The following is a 17,116-nucleotide window of genomic DNA, read 5'->3' as shown; positions in this document are numbered from 1 at the left end:
TCAACTCCAGTCTGTCAGTGCACACAGTTGGCTCGTTTCATTCCTACAAGGACTTCTCAACAGGATAAACACACCATTTTAAGAGGTACATTTCAGTGTAGCTTTTTAATGGGCAATAAATCTGTGTCCACAGGCGTAGGATGATACCAGCGGTACACCTCAGGGAGCACATCCATTTTTCTGTGGCCATCAGAGACAGGGGTCTTTTCATTCGCTTCCATTACTCTTATCTGATCAGGGTGAGGCACCCACTCCATAGGCATCAAGTCACACAGGGCTTTCCTGCCACATCAGAAAACTATACAGGGAATGCAACATACAGTTCACTTTTCCTGTGCCAGTACTGACATTACAGATTATGAGACACAGTAGTTCAAAATAAAAGACTGTTTTTTTTTTTTAGCTAATTGCCCATGTAATACCTTGATCACATTAACACTTTACTTTACATACATTAACTACTTAATCAGAGGACAGTGTCACATCTTTGTAGCTTTACGACATCCTGGATTAACAGTCCATTACAAATCCATTGCAAAAAAAAAAAAAAAAAAAAAGGAAAACTCAATAGATTCCCGTCACACTGGATTTGTTCAAAAGCATCCTGGGATGTAAAGGTAGTTATGTTTTAATATAAAAAAAAATATTTTTCATGACACAATATCTTGGTGGATGGAGCGAGCACAGTGAGTATTCCTTTTGTCTCATGACGAGAACGGGACTTTTTCTCCCCCCACACACACATTTTCTTAACAAGCCAATATAATATTCAACTCGTGACCCGGCGTCAAGTGTTAGCAACACTGGGTTCTTTCAATCCAAACAACAGAACAAATTTCCAATTTTGGACAGCGCCACCAAACTGAGAGCTACACTCATTCGAGAAAAGCCAAGGAGGAGGAAGACGGGGGAGGTGGAGGAGGCGTCCCGAAGCAGAGATGGTATCAGGTATATTTTTCTGGGATCTGTGTTGACTGAGAAGGGCGGACAAGACGTCTCTATTCCAGCAGGAAAGAACAGCCTCGCGTTCAAATTATACTCAAGTGGAAAATGCATATGTGAGAAGACAAAGGTCCAATAATCATCATCATCATATTTAAATTAAGCAGACGAAGAAAAACAAACTCTGCTTGGCATACACATCCATTAATATGGTCATTACAATGAGACCGCGTGAATAATAACCACGCACTCTCCCCCACTGTGAGCTCCTCAAGTTTAACAATCTTGGGTTAAAAAACAAAAACAAACGTGGGGGTCTTTGGACTGCTGGAAATGTTTTAATGGGTTAATGCAGGCATTCTTGCTGACAACAACTTCATCTTTTTTGCTTCAAAACAAAAAGTAGTTCCAACATCTCAACATGACGCTGAACGGCGAGTAATATCATGTAAAAATGATGCTACCCTTTTTTAATTTACAAAATCCTCAGAAGTGTCTGCCACACCACACGACATATAAGACTGACTGGATAAACATGACGATCCCCCTCCCGCCCCTCCCCGATTCAAACACAGAATAACATTGCCGGTAGAAGTGATGCTCAGCATCCTACAAATATCCAAGCGTGTTAGAGGAAATTTTTTTTGCACATACTCAATTCATTTAATTCTGCACAAATATGTCGGATAATTGCAGAAAACAAATTGGTAAAAAAAAAACAAAATTGGACACTTTGTTTGACAATAACATGACCATGCATTAGTCTCTCCACTTTTAGTTAACCACAATATACTGAGAATATATATTTGCAAGTTGGCAATATTAAGGAAAACAATTCTTAAAATTTAATCTATAACAGTTTCACAGACGTATGATCTGGAATATGCCATTCAGATGGGAGACTGAGTAAATACTTCCATATACTTCCAATGTTTTTATATATTAGGGCCAAGGTACAGACGACACGTCCCGTCTCACATGAATTATTAGGATTGACACTGAGTCTTCATAATGGCAGATTACTAGTTTTCCCCACAAATATGCAAAAGAACAGACTTTGTTGTACACTGGTCTTCTGAAGATGGTTCAACTGTCATTTACATAGAAATGGTGCCATCAATATGGGGCATACACATCTTTTAAAAAGTGTAAAGAACTGACCTTGCACTGAAAGTGTTCATGCTTTTTAATGTCTAGTCACAAAACGGGCTAAACATTACAAATATATATAATATTTCCCATTTAGTTAAACCTTTGTTACGTTCCTATAGAACTCCATATCAAAATGACTATTCATGGGAACTAGTGCAACCTGGAGGTGGCCTGGTCTTTGTGACAAGGCAGGCACAGGGTAAAATAGACAAGGTACTCTAGAGCAGCGCCAGAGCAATGGCAGATATATTAAGGCCATTTTTTTTTTTTTTTTAAATTACAGGAAAAATAAGACAGTAGCATTCAGCTTGACTTGCGACCTGAACTGAACAGAATCCAGCTGAGGAAGCAAAGCAAGCAAGCAAACACTGACTGAACCAATCTTTTTCCCAATCCACTGATGTCAGTCGTCCGCGTGCCAGCCTCACCACACTCCTGGCCAGAAAGCTCCACTCCTCTTTATTCAAGTGTGTTCCATTTTGGTGGAAATAAGAGTGGTATCCTTGCTAGTCCTTCCTCTGTAAACCCATGCTTCGCACCTCCAATAAAGTCCGGGGGCAGTCGGGCAGTCAGGACTGTTTTAGACGCTTCCTAGGAAGACCGAAGGGTGGGCACTGTGCTGACGCCAGGGCACGAAAGGCCTCAGCTACCAAGTGAGGATGGGACTGGATCATTGACTTCCAGCCTGCAGTCTCCATTATGTCTGTAGCATGACTGTAAGCACAGGGAAAATGGAGTTAACACTCAGACATACAAATGTGCACATTAAAAATCAATAAGCACAAATGAGACCATAATGACAGCACCAATAAGGAGGACTTGATTTGTGAGTTTCAGAGTGCAACTTGAAACGGACCGTTAGTGCTCTGTGTGTGAAGTGTGAAATTAATGCAGTGGATTATAACATCTTCGCACTCCGAGTGCAACGGAGACAGACACAAGTTCAATATTTCAAGGTGTCCTATAATAACACAATACATCATCGGGAAGAAAGAAAAAAAAACGTCCCGTAGCGGCCACCGCCGCCTTTCTCTTTAAAATTCCACAAATATTCCATTTCCAGAGTTTATGCAGGTATGAGTCTATTAATAACACGGATACAAAGATATGGCGCTTCAAACTGAGAAGGCAAATAGCACTCCGTCTGCCTGGGCTAAAACAATGAATTCTAATGCATCTGGTTGGCGGGAGAGATAAGAGTGTGTTATTAATCTTGTGTCACATATATCAGCTAATTACATACTTGCTATTCCAGTTCTTTCCATCTTTACAGCCCAGCTGTCTCAGGACACTGCACCTATGGCAAGGAGATAAAAAGGTAAGCATTCAGGGCTGGTAAACAGAAATGGCAGCAGAAATTTATCATTGGAGGTTTTTTTTTTTTTTTTGCGATACTTGCCTGTTGATAAAATCTATGGCTTGTGCTTTGAGCTGCTCGGCACTGTGCAAGTCTGCAAGGATGAGGGTGTCGGCCACATTCTCCACTGAAAGGCTGTTGCACAGGGCCTCTTCACACATGACCTTTAAACGCTCCAAAGCGTACTGGGGGTGGCGGGTGAAGGGGTGCACAATAAACAGCGGTTACATTGCGGATTCAGTGTGGATGCCCATGGTTTCTGGTTTGTCTCTATACAATTAGTATAAAGAAACACTACAGTATGCAATATGAGTTGTTTTTTTGTTTGTTTATAATTATGCCTTCACTTGGAATGAAGACAAAAAATACCAGTATCTCAACACAATTCTACTACATTTAGCAATAACTACTATGAGTGTGGACAGGCATTAATATTAAAAGTTTCCCAAAAACAAGTTCATCATTTAACTAATAGTTTCTAACAGGGATGTCCCGATGGGATTCTCATCCCATCTTTTTACAATCGAGTGTCTGCAAATTCACAATCCGATTGTAACTTAGCCAAGAGAACAGACAATTTATTTTCCAAAAAAGGTTACTGGTAGTAAAAGAAATAATATTTCTACTGAAGTTTAGAGAGAAAGAAGAGAAAAGAGCAGACTCCTGCTGTGAGGCTGACAGAAAAAAGAGAGAGGGATTGAGGTGGTAGACTAAACCTAAGTGTAGTGAAATAGTGAAAATGTTACTTGTCTACTTATTTGCTAAACAGGTTATTTGATACCAGAGCATTTACACATATATTCTGCACAAAGACCGACGAGTGTCGTCCTCCACGTGCCGTGAACCAGGCAGAGAGATCGGAATAGGAGCAAATAAAAATGAGGCACTGAATAAAAATAACCAATTACGTCAAGCCTCGGGTAATATTAAACAAAGGTCACACTCTGCTACAGCTACAGGTAGGGCTAGGTTAAAAAATAAATAAATAAAAAAAATCGATTTTGCGATTCCTATTGATTCTCATTTGAAAGAGAATATATATTAATATGACACTTCCTGTACCCTATACATAAGTCTTGTGAAACTATTCTGTTCACACAACTTAACTGTGATAGTCTTGCGTGGCCCCCGAGCTCAAAACCAGGTCCCCAAACCTTGGTTGACATCAAATTCAAGGACTTTTCAAAGACAAGCCAGTCTTTCTAACTTTCTTTGATGAGCCAGAGATCTTGGAATTGCATTTTCCAGGCATCACGTAATTTACTCTCTCTTGCTTAATGTTACACACTCATTGTTCTATATGGAATCTCACGTGAGCAGCGCAGAGAGAGAGAGAGGGAGAGAGACAGTGTACAGTGCCCAAAACATCGTATTTCAAGGACCTGAAGGAAACCCCGCAGAGACACTTCCACATAATGCTTTCAAGATACTTTGGTGTTGTGACTGTCAACTTAAGAGGTTTATCTGTCTCCTATTTTCACCAAAAAACGACACATTACTTTTGTCTTCTTCTGATGAGCAAAGATGCCATGAATGCAGGCCAAGCTGCACTCACAGCGCCCTCTGCTGAACAACTTGATAAGAAGTTTTCAAGACATTTGTATTAATTACAAATGTCTTTTTGTCCAATTTGTCCACAAACCAAAATGATACAGTTTTAATGATGTATTTGTTATATCGAGCAAGGACATCAGAAAATATTCACATTAAAGAAGCTGAAAAATCAATTATCAATTAAATCTAATTATTGAAAAAACCATCAACTAATTCGTTGATTGTCAAAATAATTGCAGATTCATCAAATACTCGTTGCAGCCATAAAGTTCAAGTCTCATGTTTTAAACCTATGCCCTCAGGAACATCTGCACATTTTTTTGACAATGTTATACTGAACTGTCTATTGTCATCATTCACTTTATAAAAAAGAAAATTACTCAAGTGAGGTTATAAAATGTGTTCACACCCAGATAAGACATTTTCAATATTGCCACATTCCCACAGAAATATCACCAACTAACGTCCTCGTAGATTTATGTAATGTTTAGAGCTGCAACTAACGATTATTTTCATAATCGATTAATCTGTCGATTATTTTCTCGATTAATCGTTTAGTGTTCAGAATATCAGAAAACCTTCAAAAAATGTTCGTCAAACCTGGAAAAGATGATTTTCTCAAATGTCTTGTTTTGTCCACAAACCAAAATGATTGACTTTGATTTTCTTTGATATCCAAAGCAAATAAATTAAGACAATATTCACATTTAAGAAGCTTAAACAATCGGAAATCTTGTTTTAATCATGGAAAAAGCTTCAAACCGATTATTCAATCATCAAAATAGTTGTCGATTAATTTAGTAATCGATTAATCGTTTCAGCTCTAGTAAAGTTGAATTTCGATTTGATTATAAACATTTAAAAAAAAAAAAAAAAAAAAAAAAAAAAAAAAAAAAATCACACACCAGTATTTGTAAATGTGAGGAACAGTTTTCCCTTTTAAAGTGTGTGGCAAACATGTACTAAAATATGCCTTGTGTACTTACTTTGTCTGCAGCAGCCAGCAAATTGTCTGCCATCTTCTCCAGGTTTGGGGCCTTTCCTGTATAGATGAAGCCCATCATTTCCTTAAAGACGTCTGGGTCCACATCACTGATGTCAACGCGGTTCTGCAAGCAAGACGAAGAGTTACTCGACAACTCACAAGAGCTTGGAAATTAAAGCCAGAAGAACAGAAAACCTAGAGGAAGCACTCAGAGAGTTCAGAACTCCACCAAAGTTTCTCAATCTATCTTTCACTTTACTTTTTGGAGTCTACTCACAGTCAGACAAAGAAACAAATGAGGCTGAAAATATAACCTCCTTAGTGGAGGATAGTATAGGAAAGAAGAACATAACCTAGGGAATAACAGCACTTATTTATTCTTACCTTTTTACTTTCTTCCATTTCATGTTCAAACATAGCATTAAAGACAGGTGACCTTGCTGTCAAAAAGAAAAGACACTGTTAATAATGACAAGCCAACATCACACTAAGCATGTTAGCAACACAAAATCAGTGTTCAAAAAGACTTAGTAACATTATTAGGGCCCTATAACTTCCATGATACAGAAAATACAGAAGTAATTGTGCAATAAAAATTGATTCAGATGTTTAACATGGAATCTTGCAGAATTCGTAATGATTTGTCTGAAATTTCATTTTGACGAGCCTCTACAAAGCAAAATTGCAAAGAGTGTCAGTGGATTCAAGATGAGAATCTGTTCAGGACTTAGTGAGTTGTGTTACATGAATAGGTTTATTTTCATTACTTATGATGTTTATGCCATTTATTCAATCACATTTCAATATGGTTTGCTTGTAAAATAAGTACAATATTAAATAGAGTGTTTGATAGACCAGCATATAATAAGACACAGCTGTCTCACATAGATAAAGTGCACAAAAAACATGGACTATTACAACTGAAGTATTGTGGCTCGAAAATACTGTAAAATCTTTTGAGTGGACACTTTGTCAGCATTTCCCCCCTCACTATTGCAGTTGTCACCATGTCTAATGGAGACAAGCTGAAGAGGAGAGCCAGCCTCTCAATCTTCCAGATCCTACAATCAGCAGGGCCAAGCAGGAGCAAGCATGAGCAGTGAGGTGGATTAACACCCAGTGCAGAACTCGGGAAGAAATACAGACTCGCCACAGCCTTTCCAGGTGCTTATGGTTCTAACTGGCCAGTTTAGAGGATTCTGTCCAGCTTACAGCTTGCTAAATACTCTTTATTCAAATTTTATTACACCAATTCGATAACAACTTTGCTCCTTCAGTGCCAGTTAATCCTCTCTAACAACTCCTTTTAGACATTTCTCTATACATTTAACACGTGAAGACCAGAGGACCATTCCAATTCAGTTGTAATGGTACAAGCCAAAAGAGGTCAAGGGCAGGCTTACCTGCAAGGATGGATTTGTGAGCTTTGAACTCCTGTCCTCCCACATAAAGACTGCAGTCTGTGAAGCGTGAACACTCCCATAGATTCCCTAGGTCATCAGATAGCTGACACTCGGGTACTTTCAGCATATTCATGTTGGACTGGCCCGAAATGTTGACGGAGTCTTGGACAACGCTTACCTGGAAATGAGAGCCAAAAGAGAGAGGATCACAAGCTGAAGCAGCTTCAAGCATAAAGACAGGTGAAAAGAAAATGTGTCTCACTGCACTGAAGGATAATCTTTTTAATGTGCATTTTCATTTATCCTACAGTGGGAGGGTGTGTTGGTTGCAAAAATGCAAAACAACTTTCCTGAAACACCTAATGCAAGAAAATACATTTTGTCTTTAATTATAAATAAATCTTTCTGGAAGTGCTCTACACACAAAGTATTCAGCCAATTGCATTTTCCCTCACAATTTAATGGAACTTAATTGAACTCTTCCCTTTGAAAGAACATTTTGAGAGACATTTATTCTTCTTGACACGTTGAATTAAATTATCGTCAACGTAAATGACGGGAGGAGGACAGATCATTTTGTTACCCAAGACAATATAATTTGAGGGAAATGCCATCAAACAGTTGTATTTAAATGGACTTTAAGCCTTGATACTTCACTGCAGGTAACGCAAGAGATTTAAATGGTTCAATTTAACAATGATCGGCTTTTGATGAAAGGACTTGATGTGAAAAATGTTATGAATTGTATACACAAAACACAGCAGTAGCTCAGTAACAATACAGGTATATAATACTTAAACTTAACAGCAGGTGGCTGATGAAATAATGAAAATAAATACACAAATGCAGTTTTGATAATTTCTCGTGGATAACATTTGCAGAGAGAATGCCATTTACTTTAGAGGAAAATCAGTTATTGTCCAAAATGATTCACCTAAAAAACATCCCAAAAAAAGCAACAGAAAAACATTTACCTCACAAAAGAGGGTGAGCTTGTCATCGGGTAAGAGTCCATTGGTTTCATCAAGGAGGAAATCTCTCCTTATAAATTTTTTGAAGCCCCAGTCTTTACCTTGGACAAATCTGTATGCTCTTTGGCTTTCTGTAATGACAAGAATAGAACAAAAAGTCTGTTAATTGCTAAGCAACACATAAGTGGTGATACAAAAGAGCATCAAATACAAAGTACAAGTGGATGAAATGACGTTTCCAAAAGCTTGCACTCACCCATCGCTTTTGTCTCCTCTCTCTTAGCGTTCAACAACGAAAACTTGAACTTCGCTCGGACTTCACTTTTTGGACAACTAACAAGTAGTAAATACAGTGAGAGATAGTCTTTGCTTTCATCATCAAGTCCCTTTGGATTGACTCGCAGACACCTAAAAAGTAAACAGATGCCGTTGCACATTAGTAATCTTACAAAACTTCAGAAGACAGATAGTCATCGCTACTTTTATCACTTGTCAAAACAATATGACTTCAGGGGTGACTTTGTCTTGTTTTGAGAAAGTCATTTATGTGGCACGGCAACACAAATGTTTTCAAAAGACATTTCATGAGATTGAGAAATTTCAAAAAGGACAAACAATTGTTCATTACATACATTTAAAAGCAAACAAATGTCTTCAAGTATTAATATAAATTGTAAAACATTTATTCATAGACCAAAAAAGCTAGGGAGACATTGTGATTAAGCCCAGTGAGAAATTCAAATTAAGTACCAACCATTTCATTTTGTCATTTGGACCAGAGGAGAAGGTTGAGCTCTTCAATACCTCTCCCATTTCTTCTCTGCAAAAACTGAAGTTGTTTATGGTCCACATGTAGGAAAACTTCACAACTTTGACCTTGGAACCAGCAAAAGAAACACAAAGAACCATCAAACTAAATCTCTCCTTTTCCCTTTTTTCCAGCAACATTGTTTTACTGTGGTAAGACATGGTTTACATCGTTTGAACTGAAAAACGTTTAAATCAGCATGTTCACTTTACTGTTCTAACCCTGCAGCACAACTGGTCAGATAATGTCTTTAAGTCAAGCATTTGTTCAACATTCATGTTGTAATACTTATACTACATGAAGCATTATCACATGCAATACAATAAATATTCTATACTCTAACTCAAGAAGAACTTAAACGATATAGAAAAACATTACTTAAACTAAAATAGTATAAACCATAAGTCAGAAATGATGTAAAACGTATCCGAAACTGCAAGCTCTGTGATTTGTTAATTGCATTATTAAACATTGCAATTCCGATTTGTAAATAATGTTTAGCCCTAATTTCAAGAGTTGAATCTTAACATTCCATCCGTTCCTATCAAGACTCACTATATGACACACTGCATACTATGAAAAGGCCATTCAAATTAAGGAGGGAAATTAGTAAAAAATATAATTGTAAGGAATGAATAAGAGCCAAATCCAGGCTTTCTAAAACTTGTTTTTGTTATCCAGGGTTGTATGAGTAAATGATCTATTATTCAAAGATAGTGTGAGAACAAACAAAGCAAATCATTATTTAATAAGCTAAAACATAATCAGTTTGCATCTGAAACACAGTGAAATCTGTCATCTTTGTTATGTATACAAAAGGAGTTGCGTTATGCCCATACCTGTGTGTAACACCAGCTTTCTGCCACAGGTCCACTCGACATCTCCCCAGGAGGGGGAGGGGTGGGAACCCGTGACATTGCCCACTTAGGGAGTACCACTCACTTGTGTCCCTGAAGCACTAATAATTTCAAGACAGCAAATATCATTATTTTTGCACAAATTAAAACCAATCATTTCACTTCAAAATCTATTCAAAGAATTCAAGTCTGTTCCTGATCTGATTGTGATAAGGAAAACGAGGTCACTGCAAAGACAAACATGTGATTATAATAAAATCTAACCACTGAAATGTGTCACAGATAGTGACTGAAATGTGAAATCCTTTACTGCATGGCCATAAGTCCTAACAGCTATTCTCAACATCATCAGGTGATATAAATTGTGCAGAAACGGACAGAAAAACGTGTCAAACATTCAAATGACAGTTGTAAAAAAACAGAAACAAACAAAAAAAAAGACTGTGGGCTGTCTATGTTCAAATCAGTCAATACTGTGTTACACTTGAAATTATTGAAAGGCAACCACACTAGAATGAGCCCTTTAAAAAGGTGAGGTGAGCAGAAAGGACAGGACAGGCAGCTCAACATTGCGATGTTCTGTTTGTGGGGGCACAAACAGGTGTATTTTTTAGATAGAAAATAGTGAATTCACAGTTTCCACACAAAATATTCAATGAATAGGACCAAATATTACATTGTCTTGGGCTGCCTATCCCTTTTAGTAAGAATGGCAATATATGTGACTGACTGTCAACCTGGTAAACTGGTAAAACTATTTAAAACATACAATCATTTCTGTCCTTTCCATCTTAGGGGAGAGTTTATAAGTAGAAGTAGCAACCCACACATTTTGACTCAACAGTCTTCATCAGGGCACACACACATCTCACATGTGAGAGTTATGGTTATTAGGAAAGGTTTTTGAAATGTTCTACCATCAAAATACCCCCAAATGATTGCCACCTACACTTCATGGACTTTCCCTTTAGGCTGTAAGGATTGACATTATTGTGAATTTTGAACAAACTATAGAGCTCTGCTAGGTGATGTCACACAACCCAGTAATGTAACTCACAGAATCCAAATGACACCATTTTGTCAGAAAGCTGCGCTGTTCCAAGGACATATATAACAGGCAACATATGTACCAGACAATATATCAGGCAACACCCGCAGTATTTACAGCTGTTGTGCCCTGAGATGCCAAAACAGCCAAGAACAAGCAAACAGGAGAGCATTTTACCACATCAGGTAAAGTATTCAACACCAATTAACTTCAATCTTGTTTATTTTACAAGCTTTTTTTCCCCATTTGTAAGCATTCTCCAGAGTATGATGAGGTAAAGTTTATCAGAAAGTTGAAGATTAACCTGACATCTTCAACTTTCTGCAGGTGTAGAATAATTTCTACTATGTCTTTTTCCATACTACTGAAAAGCACCCGGGGACCAGATACACTCGGAGAGTCAGATATCTTATGAGATATTTTGCTTGAGCGCCATTGATTTAAAATGCACTGTCATCTCTGGCAACATGAAACTGGCAGTGCTCAGAAACTTCTCCTGCCACCATGGCAGTGTGAACAGTGTCATGTGGCGTCCAGAGTTCTATATCAATAGCATGGTTCCCTAACTTGGCGAGAACATTTCCTCAGACAATTACAGCTCAACATTTAATCAATTAATGGATGACTAAATGTATTGTCAACTATTGGTATAATCAATAATCTACTTCCTGATTTTTGTGAATATCACCTGGTATCTTTCTTTGGTTTGTAGACAATACAAGACGTTTGAGAACATCATCTTCGAGGTTTGGGAAACAATCACCCTTTTTCAACATCATCTGAAATTATATGGCCCAAACAATAATCGATTAATAAAGAAAATAACTGACAGATCAATGGCTTATGAAAATAATCTTAAATTGCAGGCCTACAGACAATTGTAATGAGCTCCAATAGCTAAAGTCATGCAACCAAGTCTCTTCACCGGCTGCTTTCAAAAAAATAAAAACATTTATCCACCATCTTCACTTTTTATGGGAAGATGGTGGATAAATGTTGTGTGCCAAGAAGACGAAACAGTTGTGGACAGGCTAATTGGAGAGGATTTTACTGGATCACCAAGGATCCTGAGGATCGCAGAGGCGGATTGCTGCAATAAAACATACTCAAAGTGAGTGGAGAAGATGGAATGATGGGACTCCACAGACAACAGATTCTGCTTGTAGAGTGGTCACTTAATATCAAGTACTGGCATTAATCACAATGTTGGAGTCCAGATTTGTAGCTTCATGGTCGGCATATAAGGGTAAACTTTCATGAAATGCACCTTATCGCTTCTTACTGACGTAAAAGTGCATGTATGTAAACCTTGTTGTATTTTAAGACACACTAACATAAAAAGTTACAGACAAGATTGTTTTAAGCTAAGTTTGCCCTAAACTGACAACCAGGAAGCTGTGAATCTGCATTGTTACAGAACTGATTCATTTATATATTGTTTATTTTAAAGGCTGCAGATCTGGAATAATGTCAGGTGTGGCCACATTCCATACTCATACTCTTCCATACTCCATATTCATTTTTTAGAAGCTTTTCCAGCTGTGAGCAACCCGAGTCATGTGACATCCAGAGCTCTATTCATGTTCCACACAAAGTTTATCTGTCTAAAAGGGTTTTTACTACTCTAAAATGTATATACAGTATAGTGAATATTGTTCAAAAACAAGCAAATGTGGACAGAATCAAAAACATAGAAAAACTTACAAAAAAGAAGCTCAAAACAGAGATGCCTACAAGATGGAGATGCAGATGACAAATACCGAGAGAGATGCCAGTTAGAATTACTGTTCTTCGAGCTGCCTTCCCTGAAGTTCCCTTACAATTTGATTTACAGTGATACAGAATATCTGCTCCTGTGCATACACACACACACACGCAGACAGACAGTGTGTGTGTGTTAGTGACAACATTCAAAATAATTGGTTTAACTTTTGCATTTACAATCTTTACAAATTAGACTATTTGACAAATTTGCAAGTGAAAAAATGGCAATGCTCGGAGGAACTATAAAAGGCCATAAGGATATCTTCTAACTTCACAACATGAATTAGAGGACTTTATACTCACAAAGTATTTTGAGAGAATTTTGAATGAGTTAATGAGTTAACCTCAAGTTACGTAGTGACAATTTCATGTTCTCTACAGTACACTGCTGCTACTTTCAGTTATAATGGTTCAACACACAATGTGAGTCACTTTGGGCAAGAATGAAATTAGATGTTCACATCACCTCTTGGTTGAAATGCACAGTGATGACAGTTCTCTATGTTATCACGGGATCCTTCATGGCCCCATCTCCATGTCCCACTCTATAAAAAAGAAGTAGACATTAAGCCTTAGAAATGGACCTTCTCTACCTTCTGCTGTCTAGAAGGTAATTGAGAGTCATTACCTTACCTAAGCATCTGGCCCTACAAAAGTCTCAGTCCTCACACCGCACCAGAACTACAACATCGACCCAAGGATATAAATTATATATACAAGTTACAAAAACGTAAGAGCTTTCAAACTACTTAAGTAATCCGCGTTTACAAAACAAATTGAATCAGATGTCAGACTGATAGGACACTACATGGGTGGGTTTTCATTGTGTTGCCATATTTAATATTACTGAATAGATAATGCTTTATCGTCTTATATGTCTGTTTGGCCTGAGCGCTAGTCAGTTGCATTAGCTACATGAATATTCACCTACAACTTTGTTTGGTTAACTCATTAGCTGGAGTCGTGCTGTGCTGCCTTGACAACAACAAAAGTGATGTTCATAGAAAGGCATCCAGTTAGTATACATAGGTTGAAAGATTAACGACCAAGGCTTTATAGAGCTCCGTGGCTCATTCTAGCCTAGCATCATATGCTAGTCGCGATGTAAGCGGATGCGACTACTCTTAATACAAAGTCGATATCACTGGAAAGCAACAGCCCAATGTTAGCGCAGCACCAACCAAAGTGTCAACACTAATTCACATGCCATCATCATGAATACTGCTTCGATATGACTTCAACATATACGCTAGTTGAACGAAGAAAAATACTTCCAATCCAAACTAAAGAAAAAGTGTACGACTCAGATACTTTGGTGAACAGTTTGTTTTAAGCTAACACAAGACTACATTTGATGATATCATTAGCAAGGTAAACGTTAACTTCACTTTAGCCCTAGACCGCATATGTGGCTAACACCGACCAGCTAGCTGACTAACAATACATCTATCAGCGACAACCAAGCAATCTTCCATGTATAACGTTACTCCTCTGTTGCCACATATGCTAGCTGCCGATACATTAATTCAAACTACTAATGTCCCATAAGGACAATGTAAAACACAGACTATAACAAAGGGCCTTCACTGATTCCTGTTGCAAGACGCTAGCGAACCAAGCTAACGGAAACCCTCATGTTTTGTACTGGTGGGAAAACAAACGCGGCTACAAGCCTTGGCTAGCTGCTAGCCAAAGCTAATCTCTGCACTGATGCTCACAAAAAGTTCACAAAGACACAGTGACGGCGTACCTTTGAATTTCATACTTCCATATATATCGAGTAACGCATGTAGCTCTATGTCACACTCGCTCCTTTCACCCTCGGTCACTTTAAATTCTTTTTCACTCAGTCCCTTCACAAGGCTTCTTTGTCTAGTTTATAAGTGGGCTAGCATTCATCCGTCTAGCTGGCTGGTAGCTTATCAGGTTAGAAATTATATACATTGCGCATGCGCGAAAAACAACATCCTGGTCCATTTTTTCCAGCTGATTCATATAACTACTTTTACTACAAACAGGGATGGTCAGTATTTCTAATACATATATCTAAAATATGTATTTCAAATACAAACTATTATTATGTTATTTTATTGAGATGATGACTATGCCTCCAGATGTTGTTTCAAAATACTTTTTTGTATTTAGTACTGTAAAAAATACTTTTTGAAAACAATGAGATGGCATCATAAGAACACAAAACATGATATTGGACAGCATGGTGCTTGGTGCCTACTGTGATTTGCCTGTACTTGTTGAAATCAGTTCTTGACAAGTTCCTGTTCAGTTGAACCTAATAAAGGACTATCTTATTTTATCTTATCTTATTAGTGGTGCTTTTCCACAATGCAGTTCTAGCATGACTCGGCTCGACTTGACTTGATTTTGTTTGCTTTTCCATTAGTACCTAGAACCTAATGATTTTTCAGTACAAGAAATGTGAAATGAAATGTGATGTCAACAGACTGCCAGCCAGTGATTGGTCACGGAGTGTTGTCACTGGAAGAGTTATGAGTGTGACATCCGACACAGGAATCAAACCGAATCAAACTGAATAATCAGATAAAAAGAATAAAAAATCCTGAAAACCTGCTTTTAGCAAGGACATTTCTAAAATCTCAATAGAGGAGTCTGGTGTATTTAGCGACAGCACTGTTGAAAGCTGACTCTCCTGAGGCAAATCAAAATCTGTTCCGTTTATTTTAGTCCAGTGACTGTGTCAAACAGAGTCATGCAGGAAGTACTAAACTAATCTTTGTAGTGATTCTAATGATTCAGTACACTGAAAAGAACTGCTTTGCTTATCACGAGATTTTTTGTGTCGAGTATAAAATGATGTCACAGCAGTTTTGTGTAACCGTGCTATGAGGAGGTACTGGAAAACAAGGTACTCGTTGAGGTGTTAGGTGTTCTTTGTAGAAGTTAGGTTATTTAACCGTGAATGTTAGCTGACAACTCACTGTTAACTTCATGTCAGCCTGTTACTTTCTGTTTAATTTTCGTCTCCTTTGTTCGACCAAAGAATACCGTTTCAAAGTGGTTATCACTATGCCACTATATGTGTCATTTTGTTTCATGCATAGGAGTTTTGTACCTCAATGTCATTCACTACTGTGTACTTGCAGCATCAACACGGGAGATTGGCTACCCCATACTCCACCGCTCAGAGTAGTTCTGTCTCATATTAGGGGCTATTTAAGCTACTTTTTCATTAGTGATAACGCCAAATAAGGTTGTGCTGGTGCCTGCATTGACACAATATATACAATGTTAATTTTTATACATTTATTCGTTTGGTATTTGGTATTATATTTTCAAATGCATTTTGATGTTTGTCCATGCGTGACTACTTGTGGGAACCTAAATCTGTTTACGCAGTCACATGACCACCTTTATACCATTAAGTGGGACTTGTCTTCCTTATTGGGACAAAAATCCAGTCCCCATAACGTAAATGACTATATTTTAAGGTGAAGACTTGTTTTAAGGTTAGGATGAGTTTCAGGTAAGATTAAGGTTCGGTTCAGGGTAAGGATTAGGCCAGTGTGTGTGTGTGTGTGTGTGTGTGTGTGTGTGTGTGTGTGTATATTTAAATCCACAAATGTGAATTAATGCAAACAATGTGAGGAAGCATACTCAGTATCTGTCTATTATATGCCAATAGTAGCCTACGCTCATAGGCTACAGACAGAAAAAATAAACGAAGAAATGAGCCTTGATATTGCGTAGCTTATATGATAGATAAAAGCCTCATCTGCAGCTAATTCTCAGCCACTGTCTTTTCTGTCTGCCTCTGATGTTTCTTGTCTAGGAAATACAAAGCAGCTGGGGGTAAGTCATTCTCTGAAACAATACTCCATAAAGACTCCCTGTAGGCCTGCGATAACTAATTCCCTTTCAGATGGATGGGCACTCTTCTGCACAATGAGTTATACATGCTTCCTTTAACATCAGTCAGTCTACACGCATGGACAAAGTATGGGACAGTCTTTGAAATGTTTGCACTTTATAGTGACAACAAACACCAGACCTTTAGTTTGACCGAATATACTGTAAACACAACAGGAAAATGTCACATTTAAACAGCAGAGCCCACATCAAATGTTTTTAATATCACAGCGATAATACAGCAACACCTCTTGAAGCAGAAGGGATAGATGATAAGATCATAGTTGAGGAGATAAAGGTTTATGTATCAGGGACTTAAATCAGTTTAATTTAAGGGCAGTGCAACTGGCTGAATGTGTCCACAGACAACATAATCCAACAACTGGAGGG

General features: G+C 37.9%; 1 protein-coding gene across 4 annotated transcripts; it reads right to left on the bottom strand.

The window, feature by feature from the left end:
• Positions 1-86: 86 nt before the first annotated feature.
• spopla (speckle type BTB/POZ protein like a) lies at positions 87-14,771 on the bottom strand. Of its 4 annotated transcripts, none has more exons than XM_058618113.1 (13): positions 14,592-14,771; positions 13,308-13,386; positions 12,782-12,930; positions 10,012-10,130; positions 9,119-9,240; positions 8,621-8,772; positions 8,368-8,495; positions 7,394-7,571; positions 6,375-6,430; positions 5,992-6,114; positions 3,494-3,636; positions 3,338-3,391; positions 87-2,808 (listed from the first exon to the last, which is right to left on the bottom strand). In XM_058618113.1, the coding sequence occupies exons 4-13, from the start codon at positions 10,087-10,089 to the stop codon at positions 2,664-2,666; spliced, it is 1,179 nt and encodes a 392-aa protein (XP_058474096.1). In that variant the 5' UTR covers positions 10,090-10,130; positions 12,782-12,930; positions 13,308-13,386; positions 14,592-14,771; the 3' UTR covers positions 87-2,663. The 4 variants fall into 4 exon arrangements, with proteins under 4 accessions (XP_058474096.1, XP_058474112.1, XP_058474087.1 ...); XM_058618129.1 differs by lacking the exon at positions 14,592-14,771 and adding an exon at positions 13,475-14,155; XM_058618104.1 differs by lacking the exon at positions 12,782-12,930.
• Between the last annotated feature and the right edge of the window lie 2,345 nt (positions 14,772-17,116).

Source organism: Solea solea, chromosome 2, assembly GCF_958295425.1.
Source record: "Solea solea chromosome 2, fSolSol10.1, whole genome shotgun sequence".
Taxonomy (NCBI): Eukaryota; Metazoa; Chordata; class Actinopteri; order Pleuronectiformes; family Soleidae; genus Solea; species Solea solea.
This window is presented reverse-complemented; position numbering and strand designations above follow the sequence as displayed.

Coding starts and splice junctions, on each gene's coding strand:
- spopla (XM_058618113.1), bottom strand. CDS start 10,089: ATGTCACGGGTTCCCACCCCTCCCCCTCCTGGGGAGATGTCGAGTGGA. Junction 6,115..6,374: donor AAATGGAAGAAAGTAAAAAG/GTAAGAATAAAT, acceptor TCTTGCTTGCAG/AACCGCGTTGACATCAGTGA. Junction 3,637..5,991: donor TGCTGGCTGCTGCAGACAAA/GTAAGTACACAA, acceptor CGCCACCCCCAG/TACGCTTTGGAGCGTTTAAA.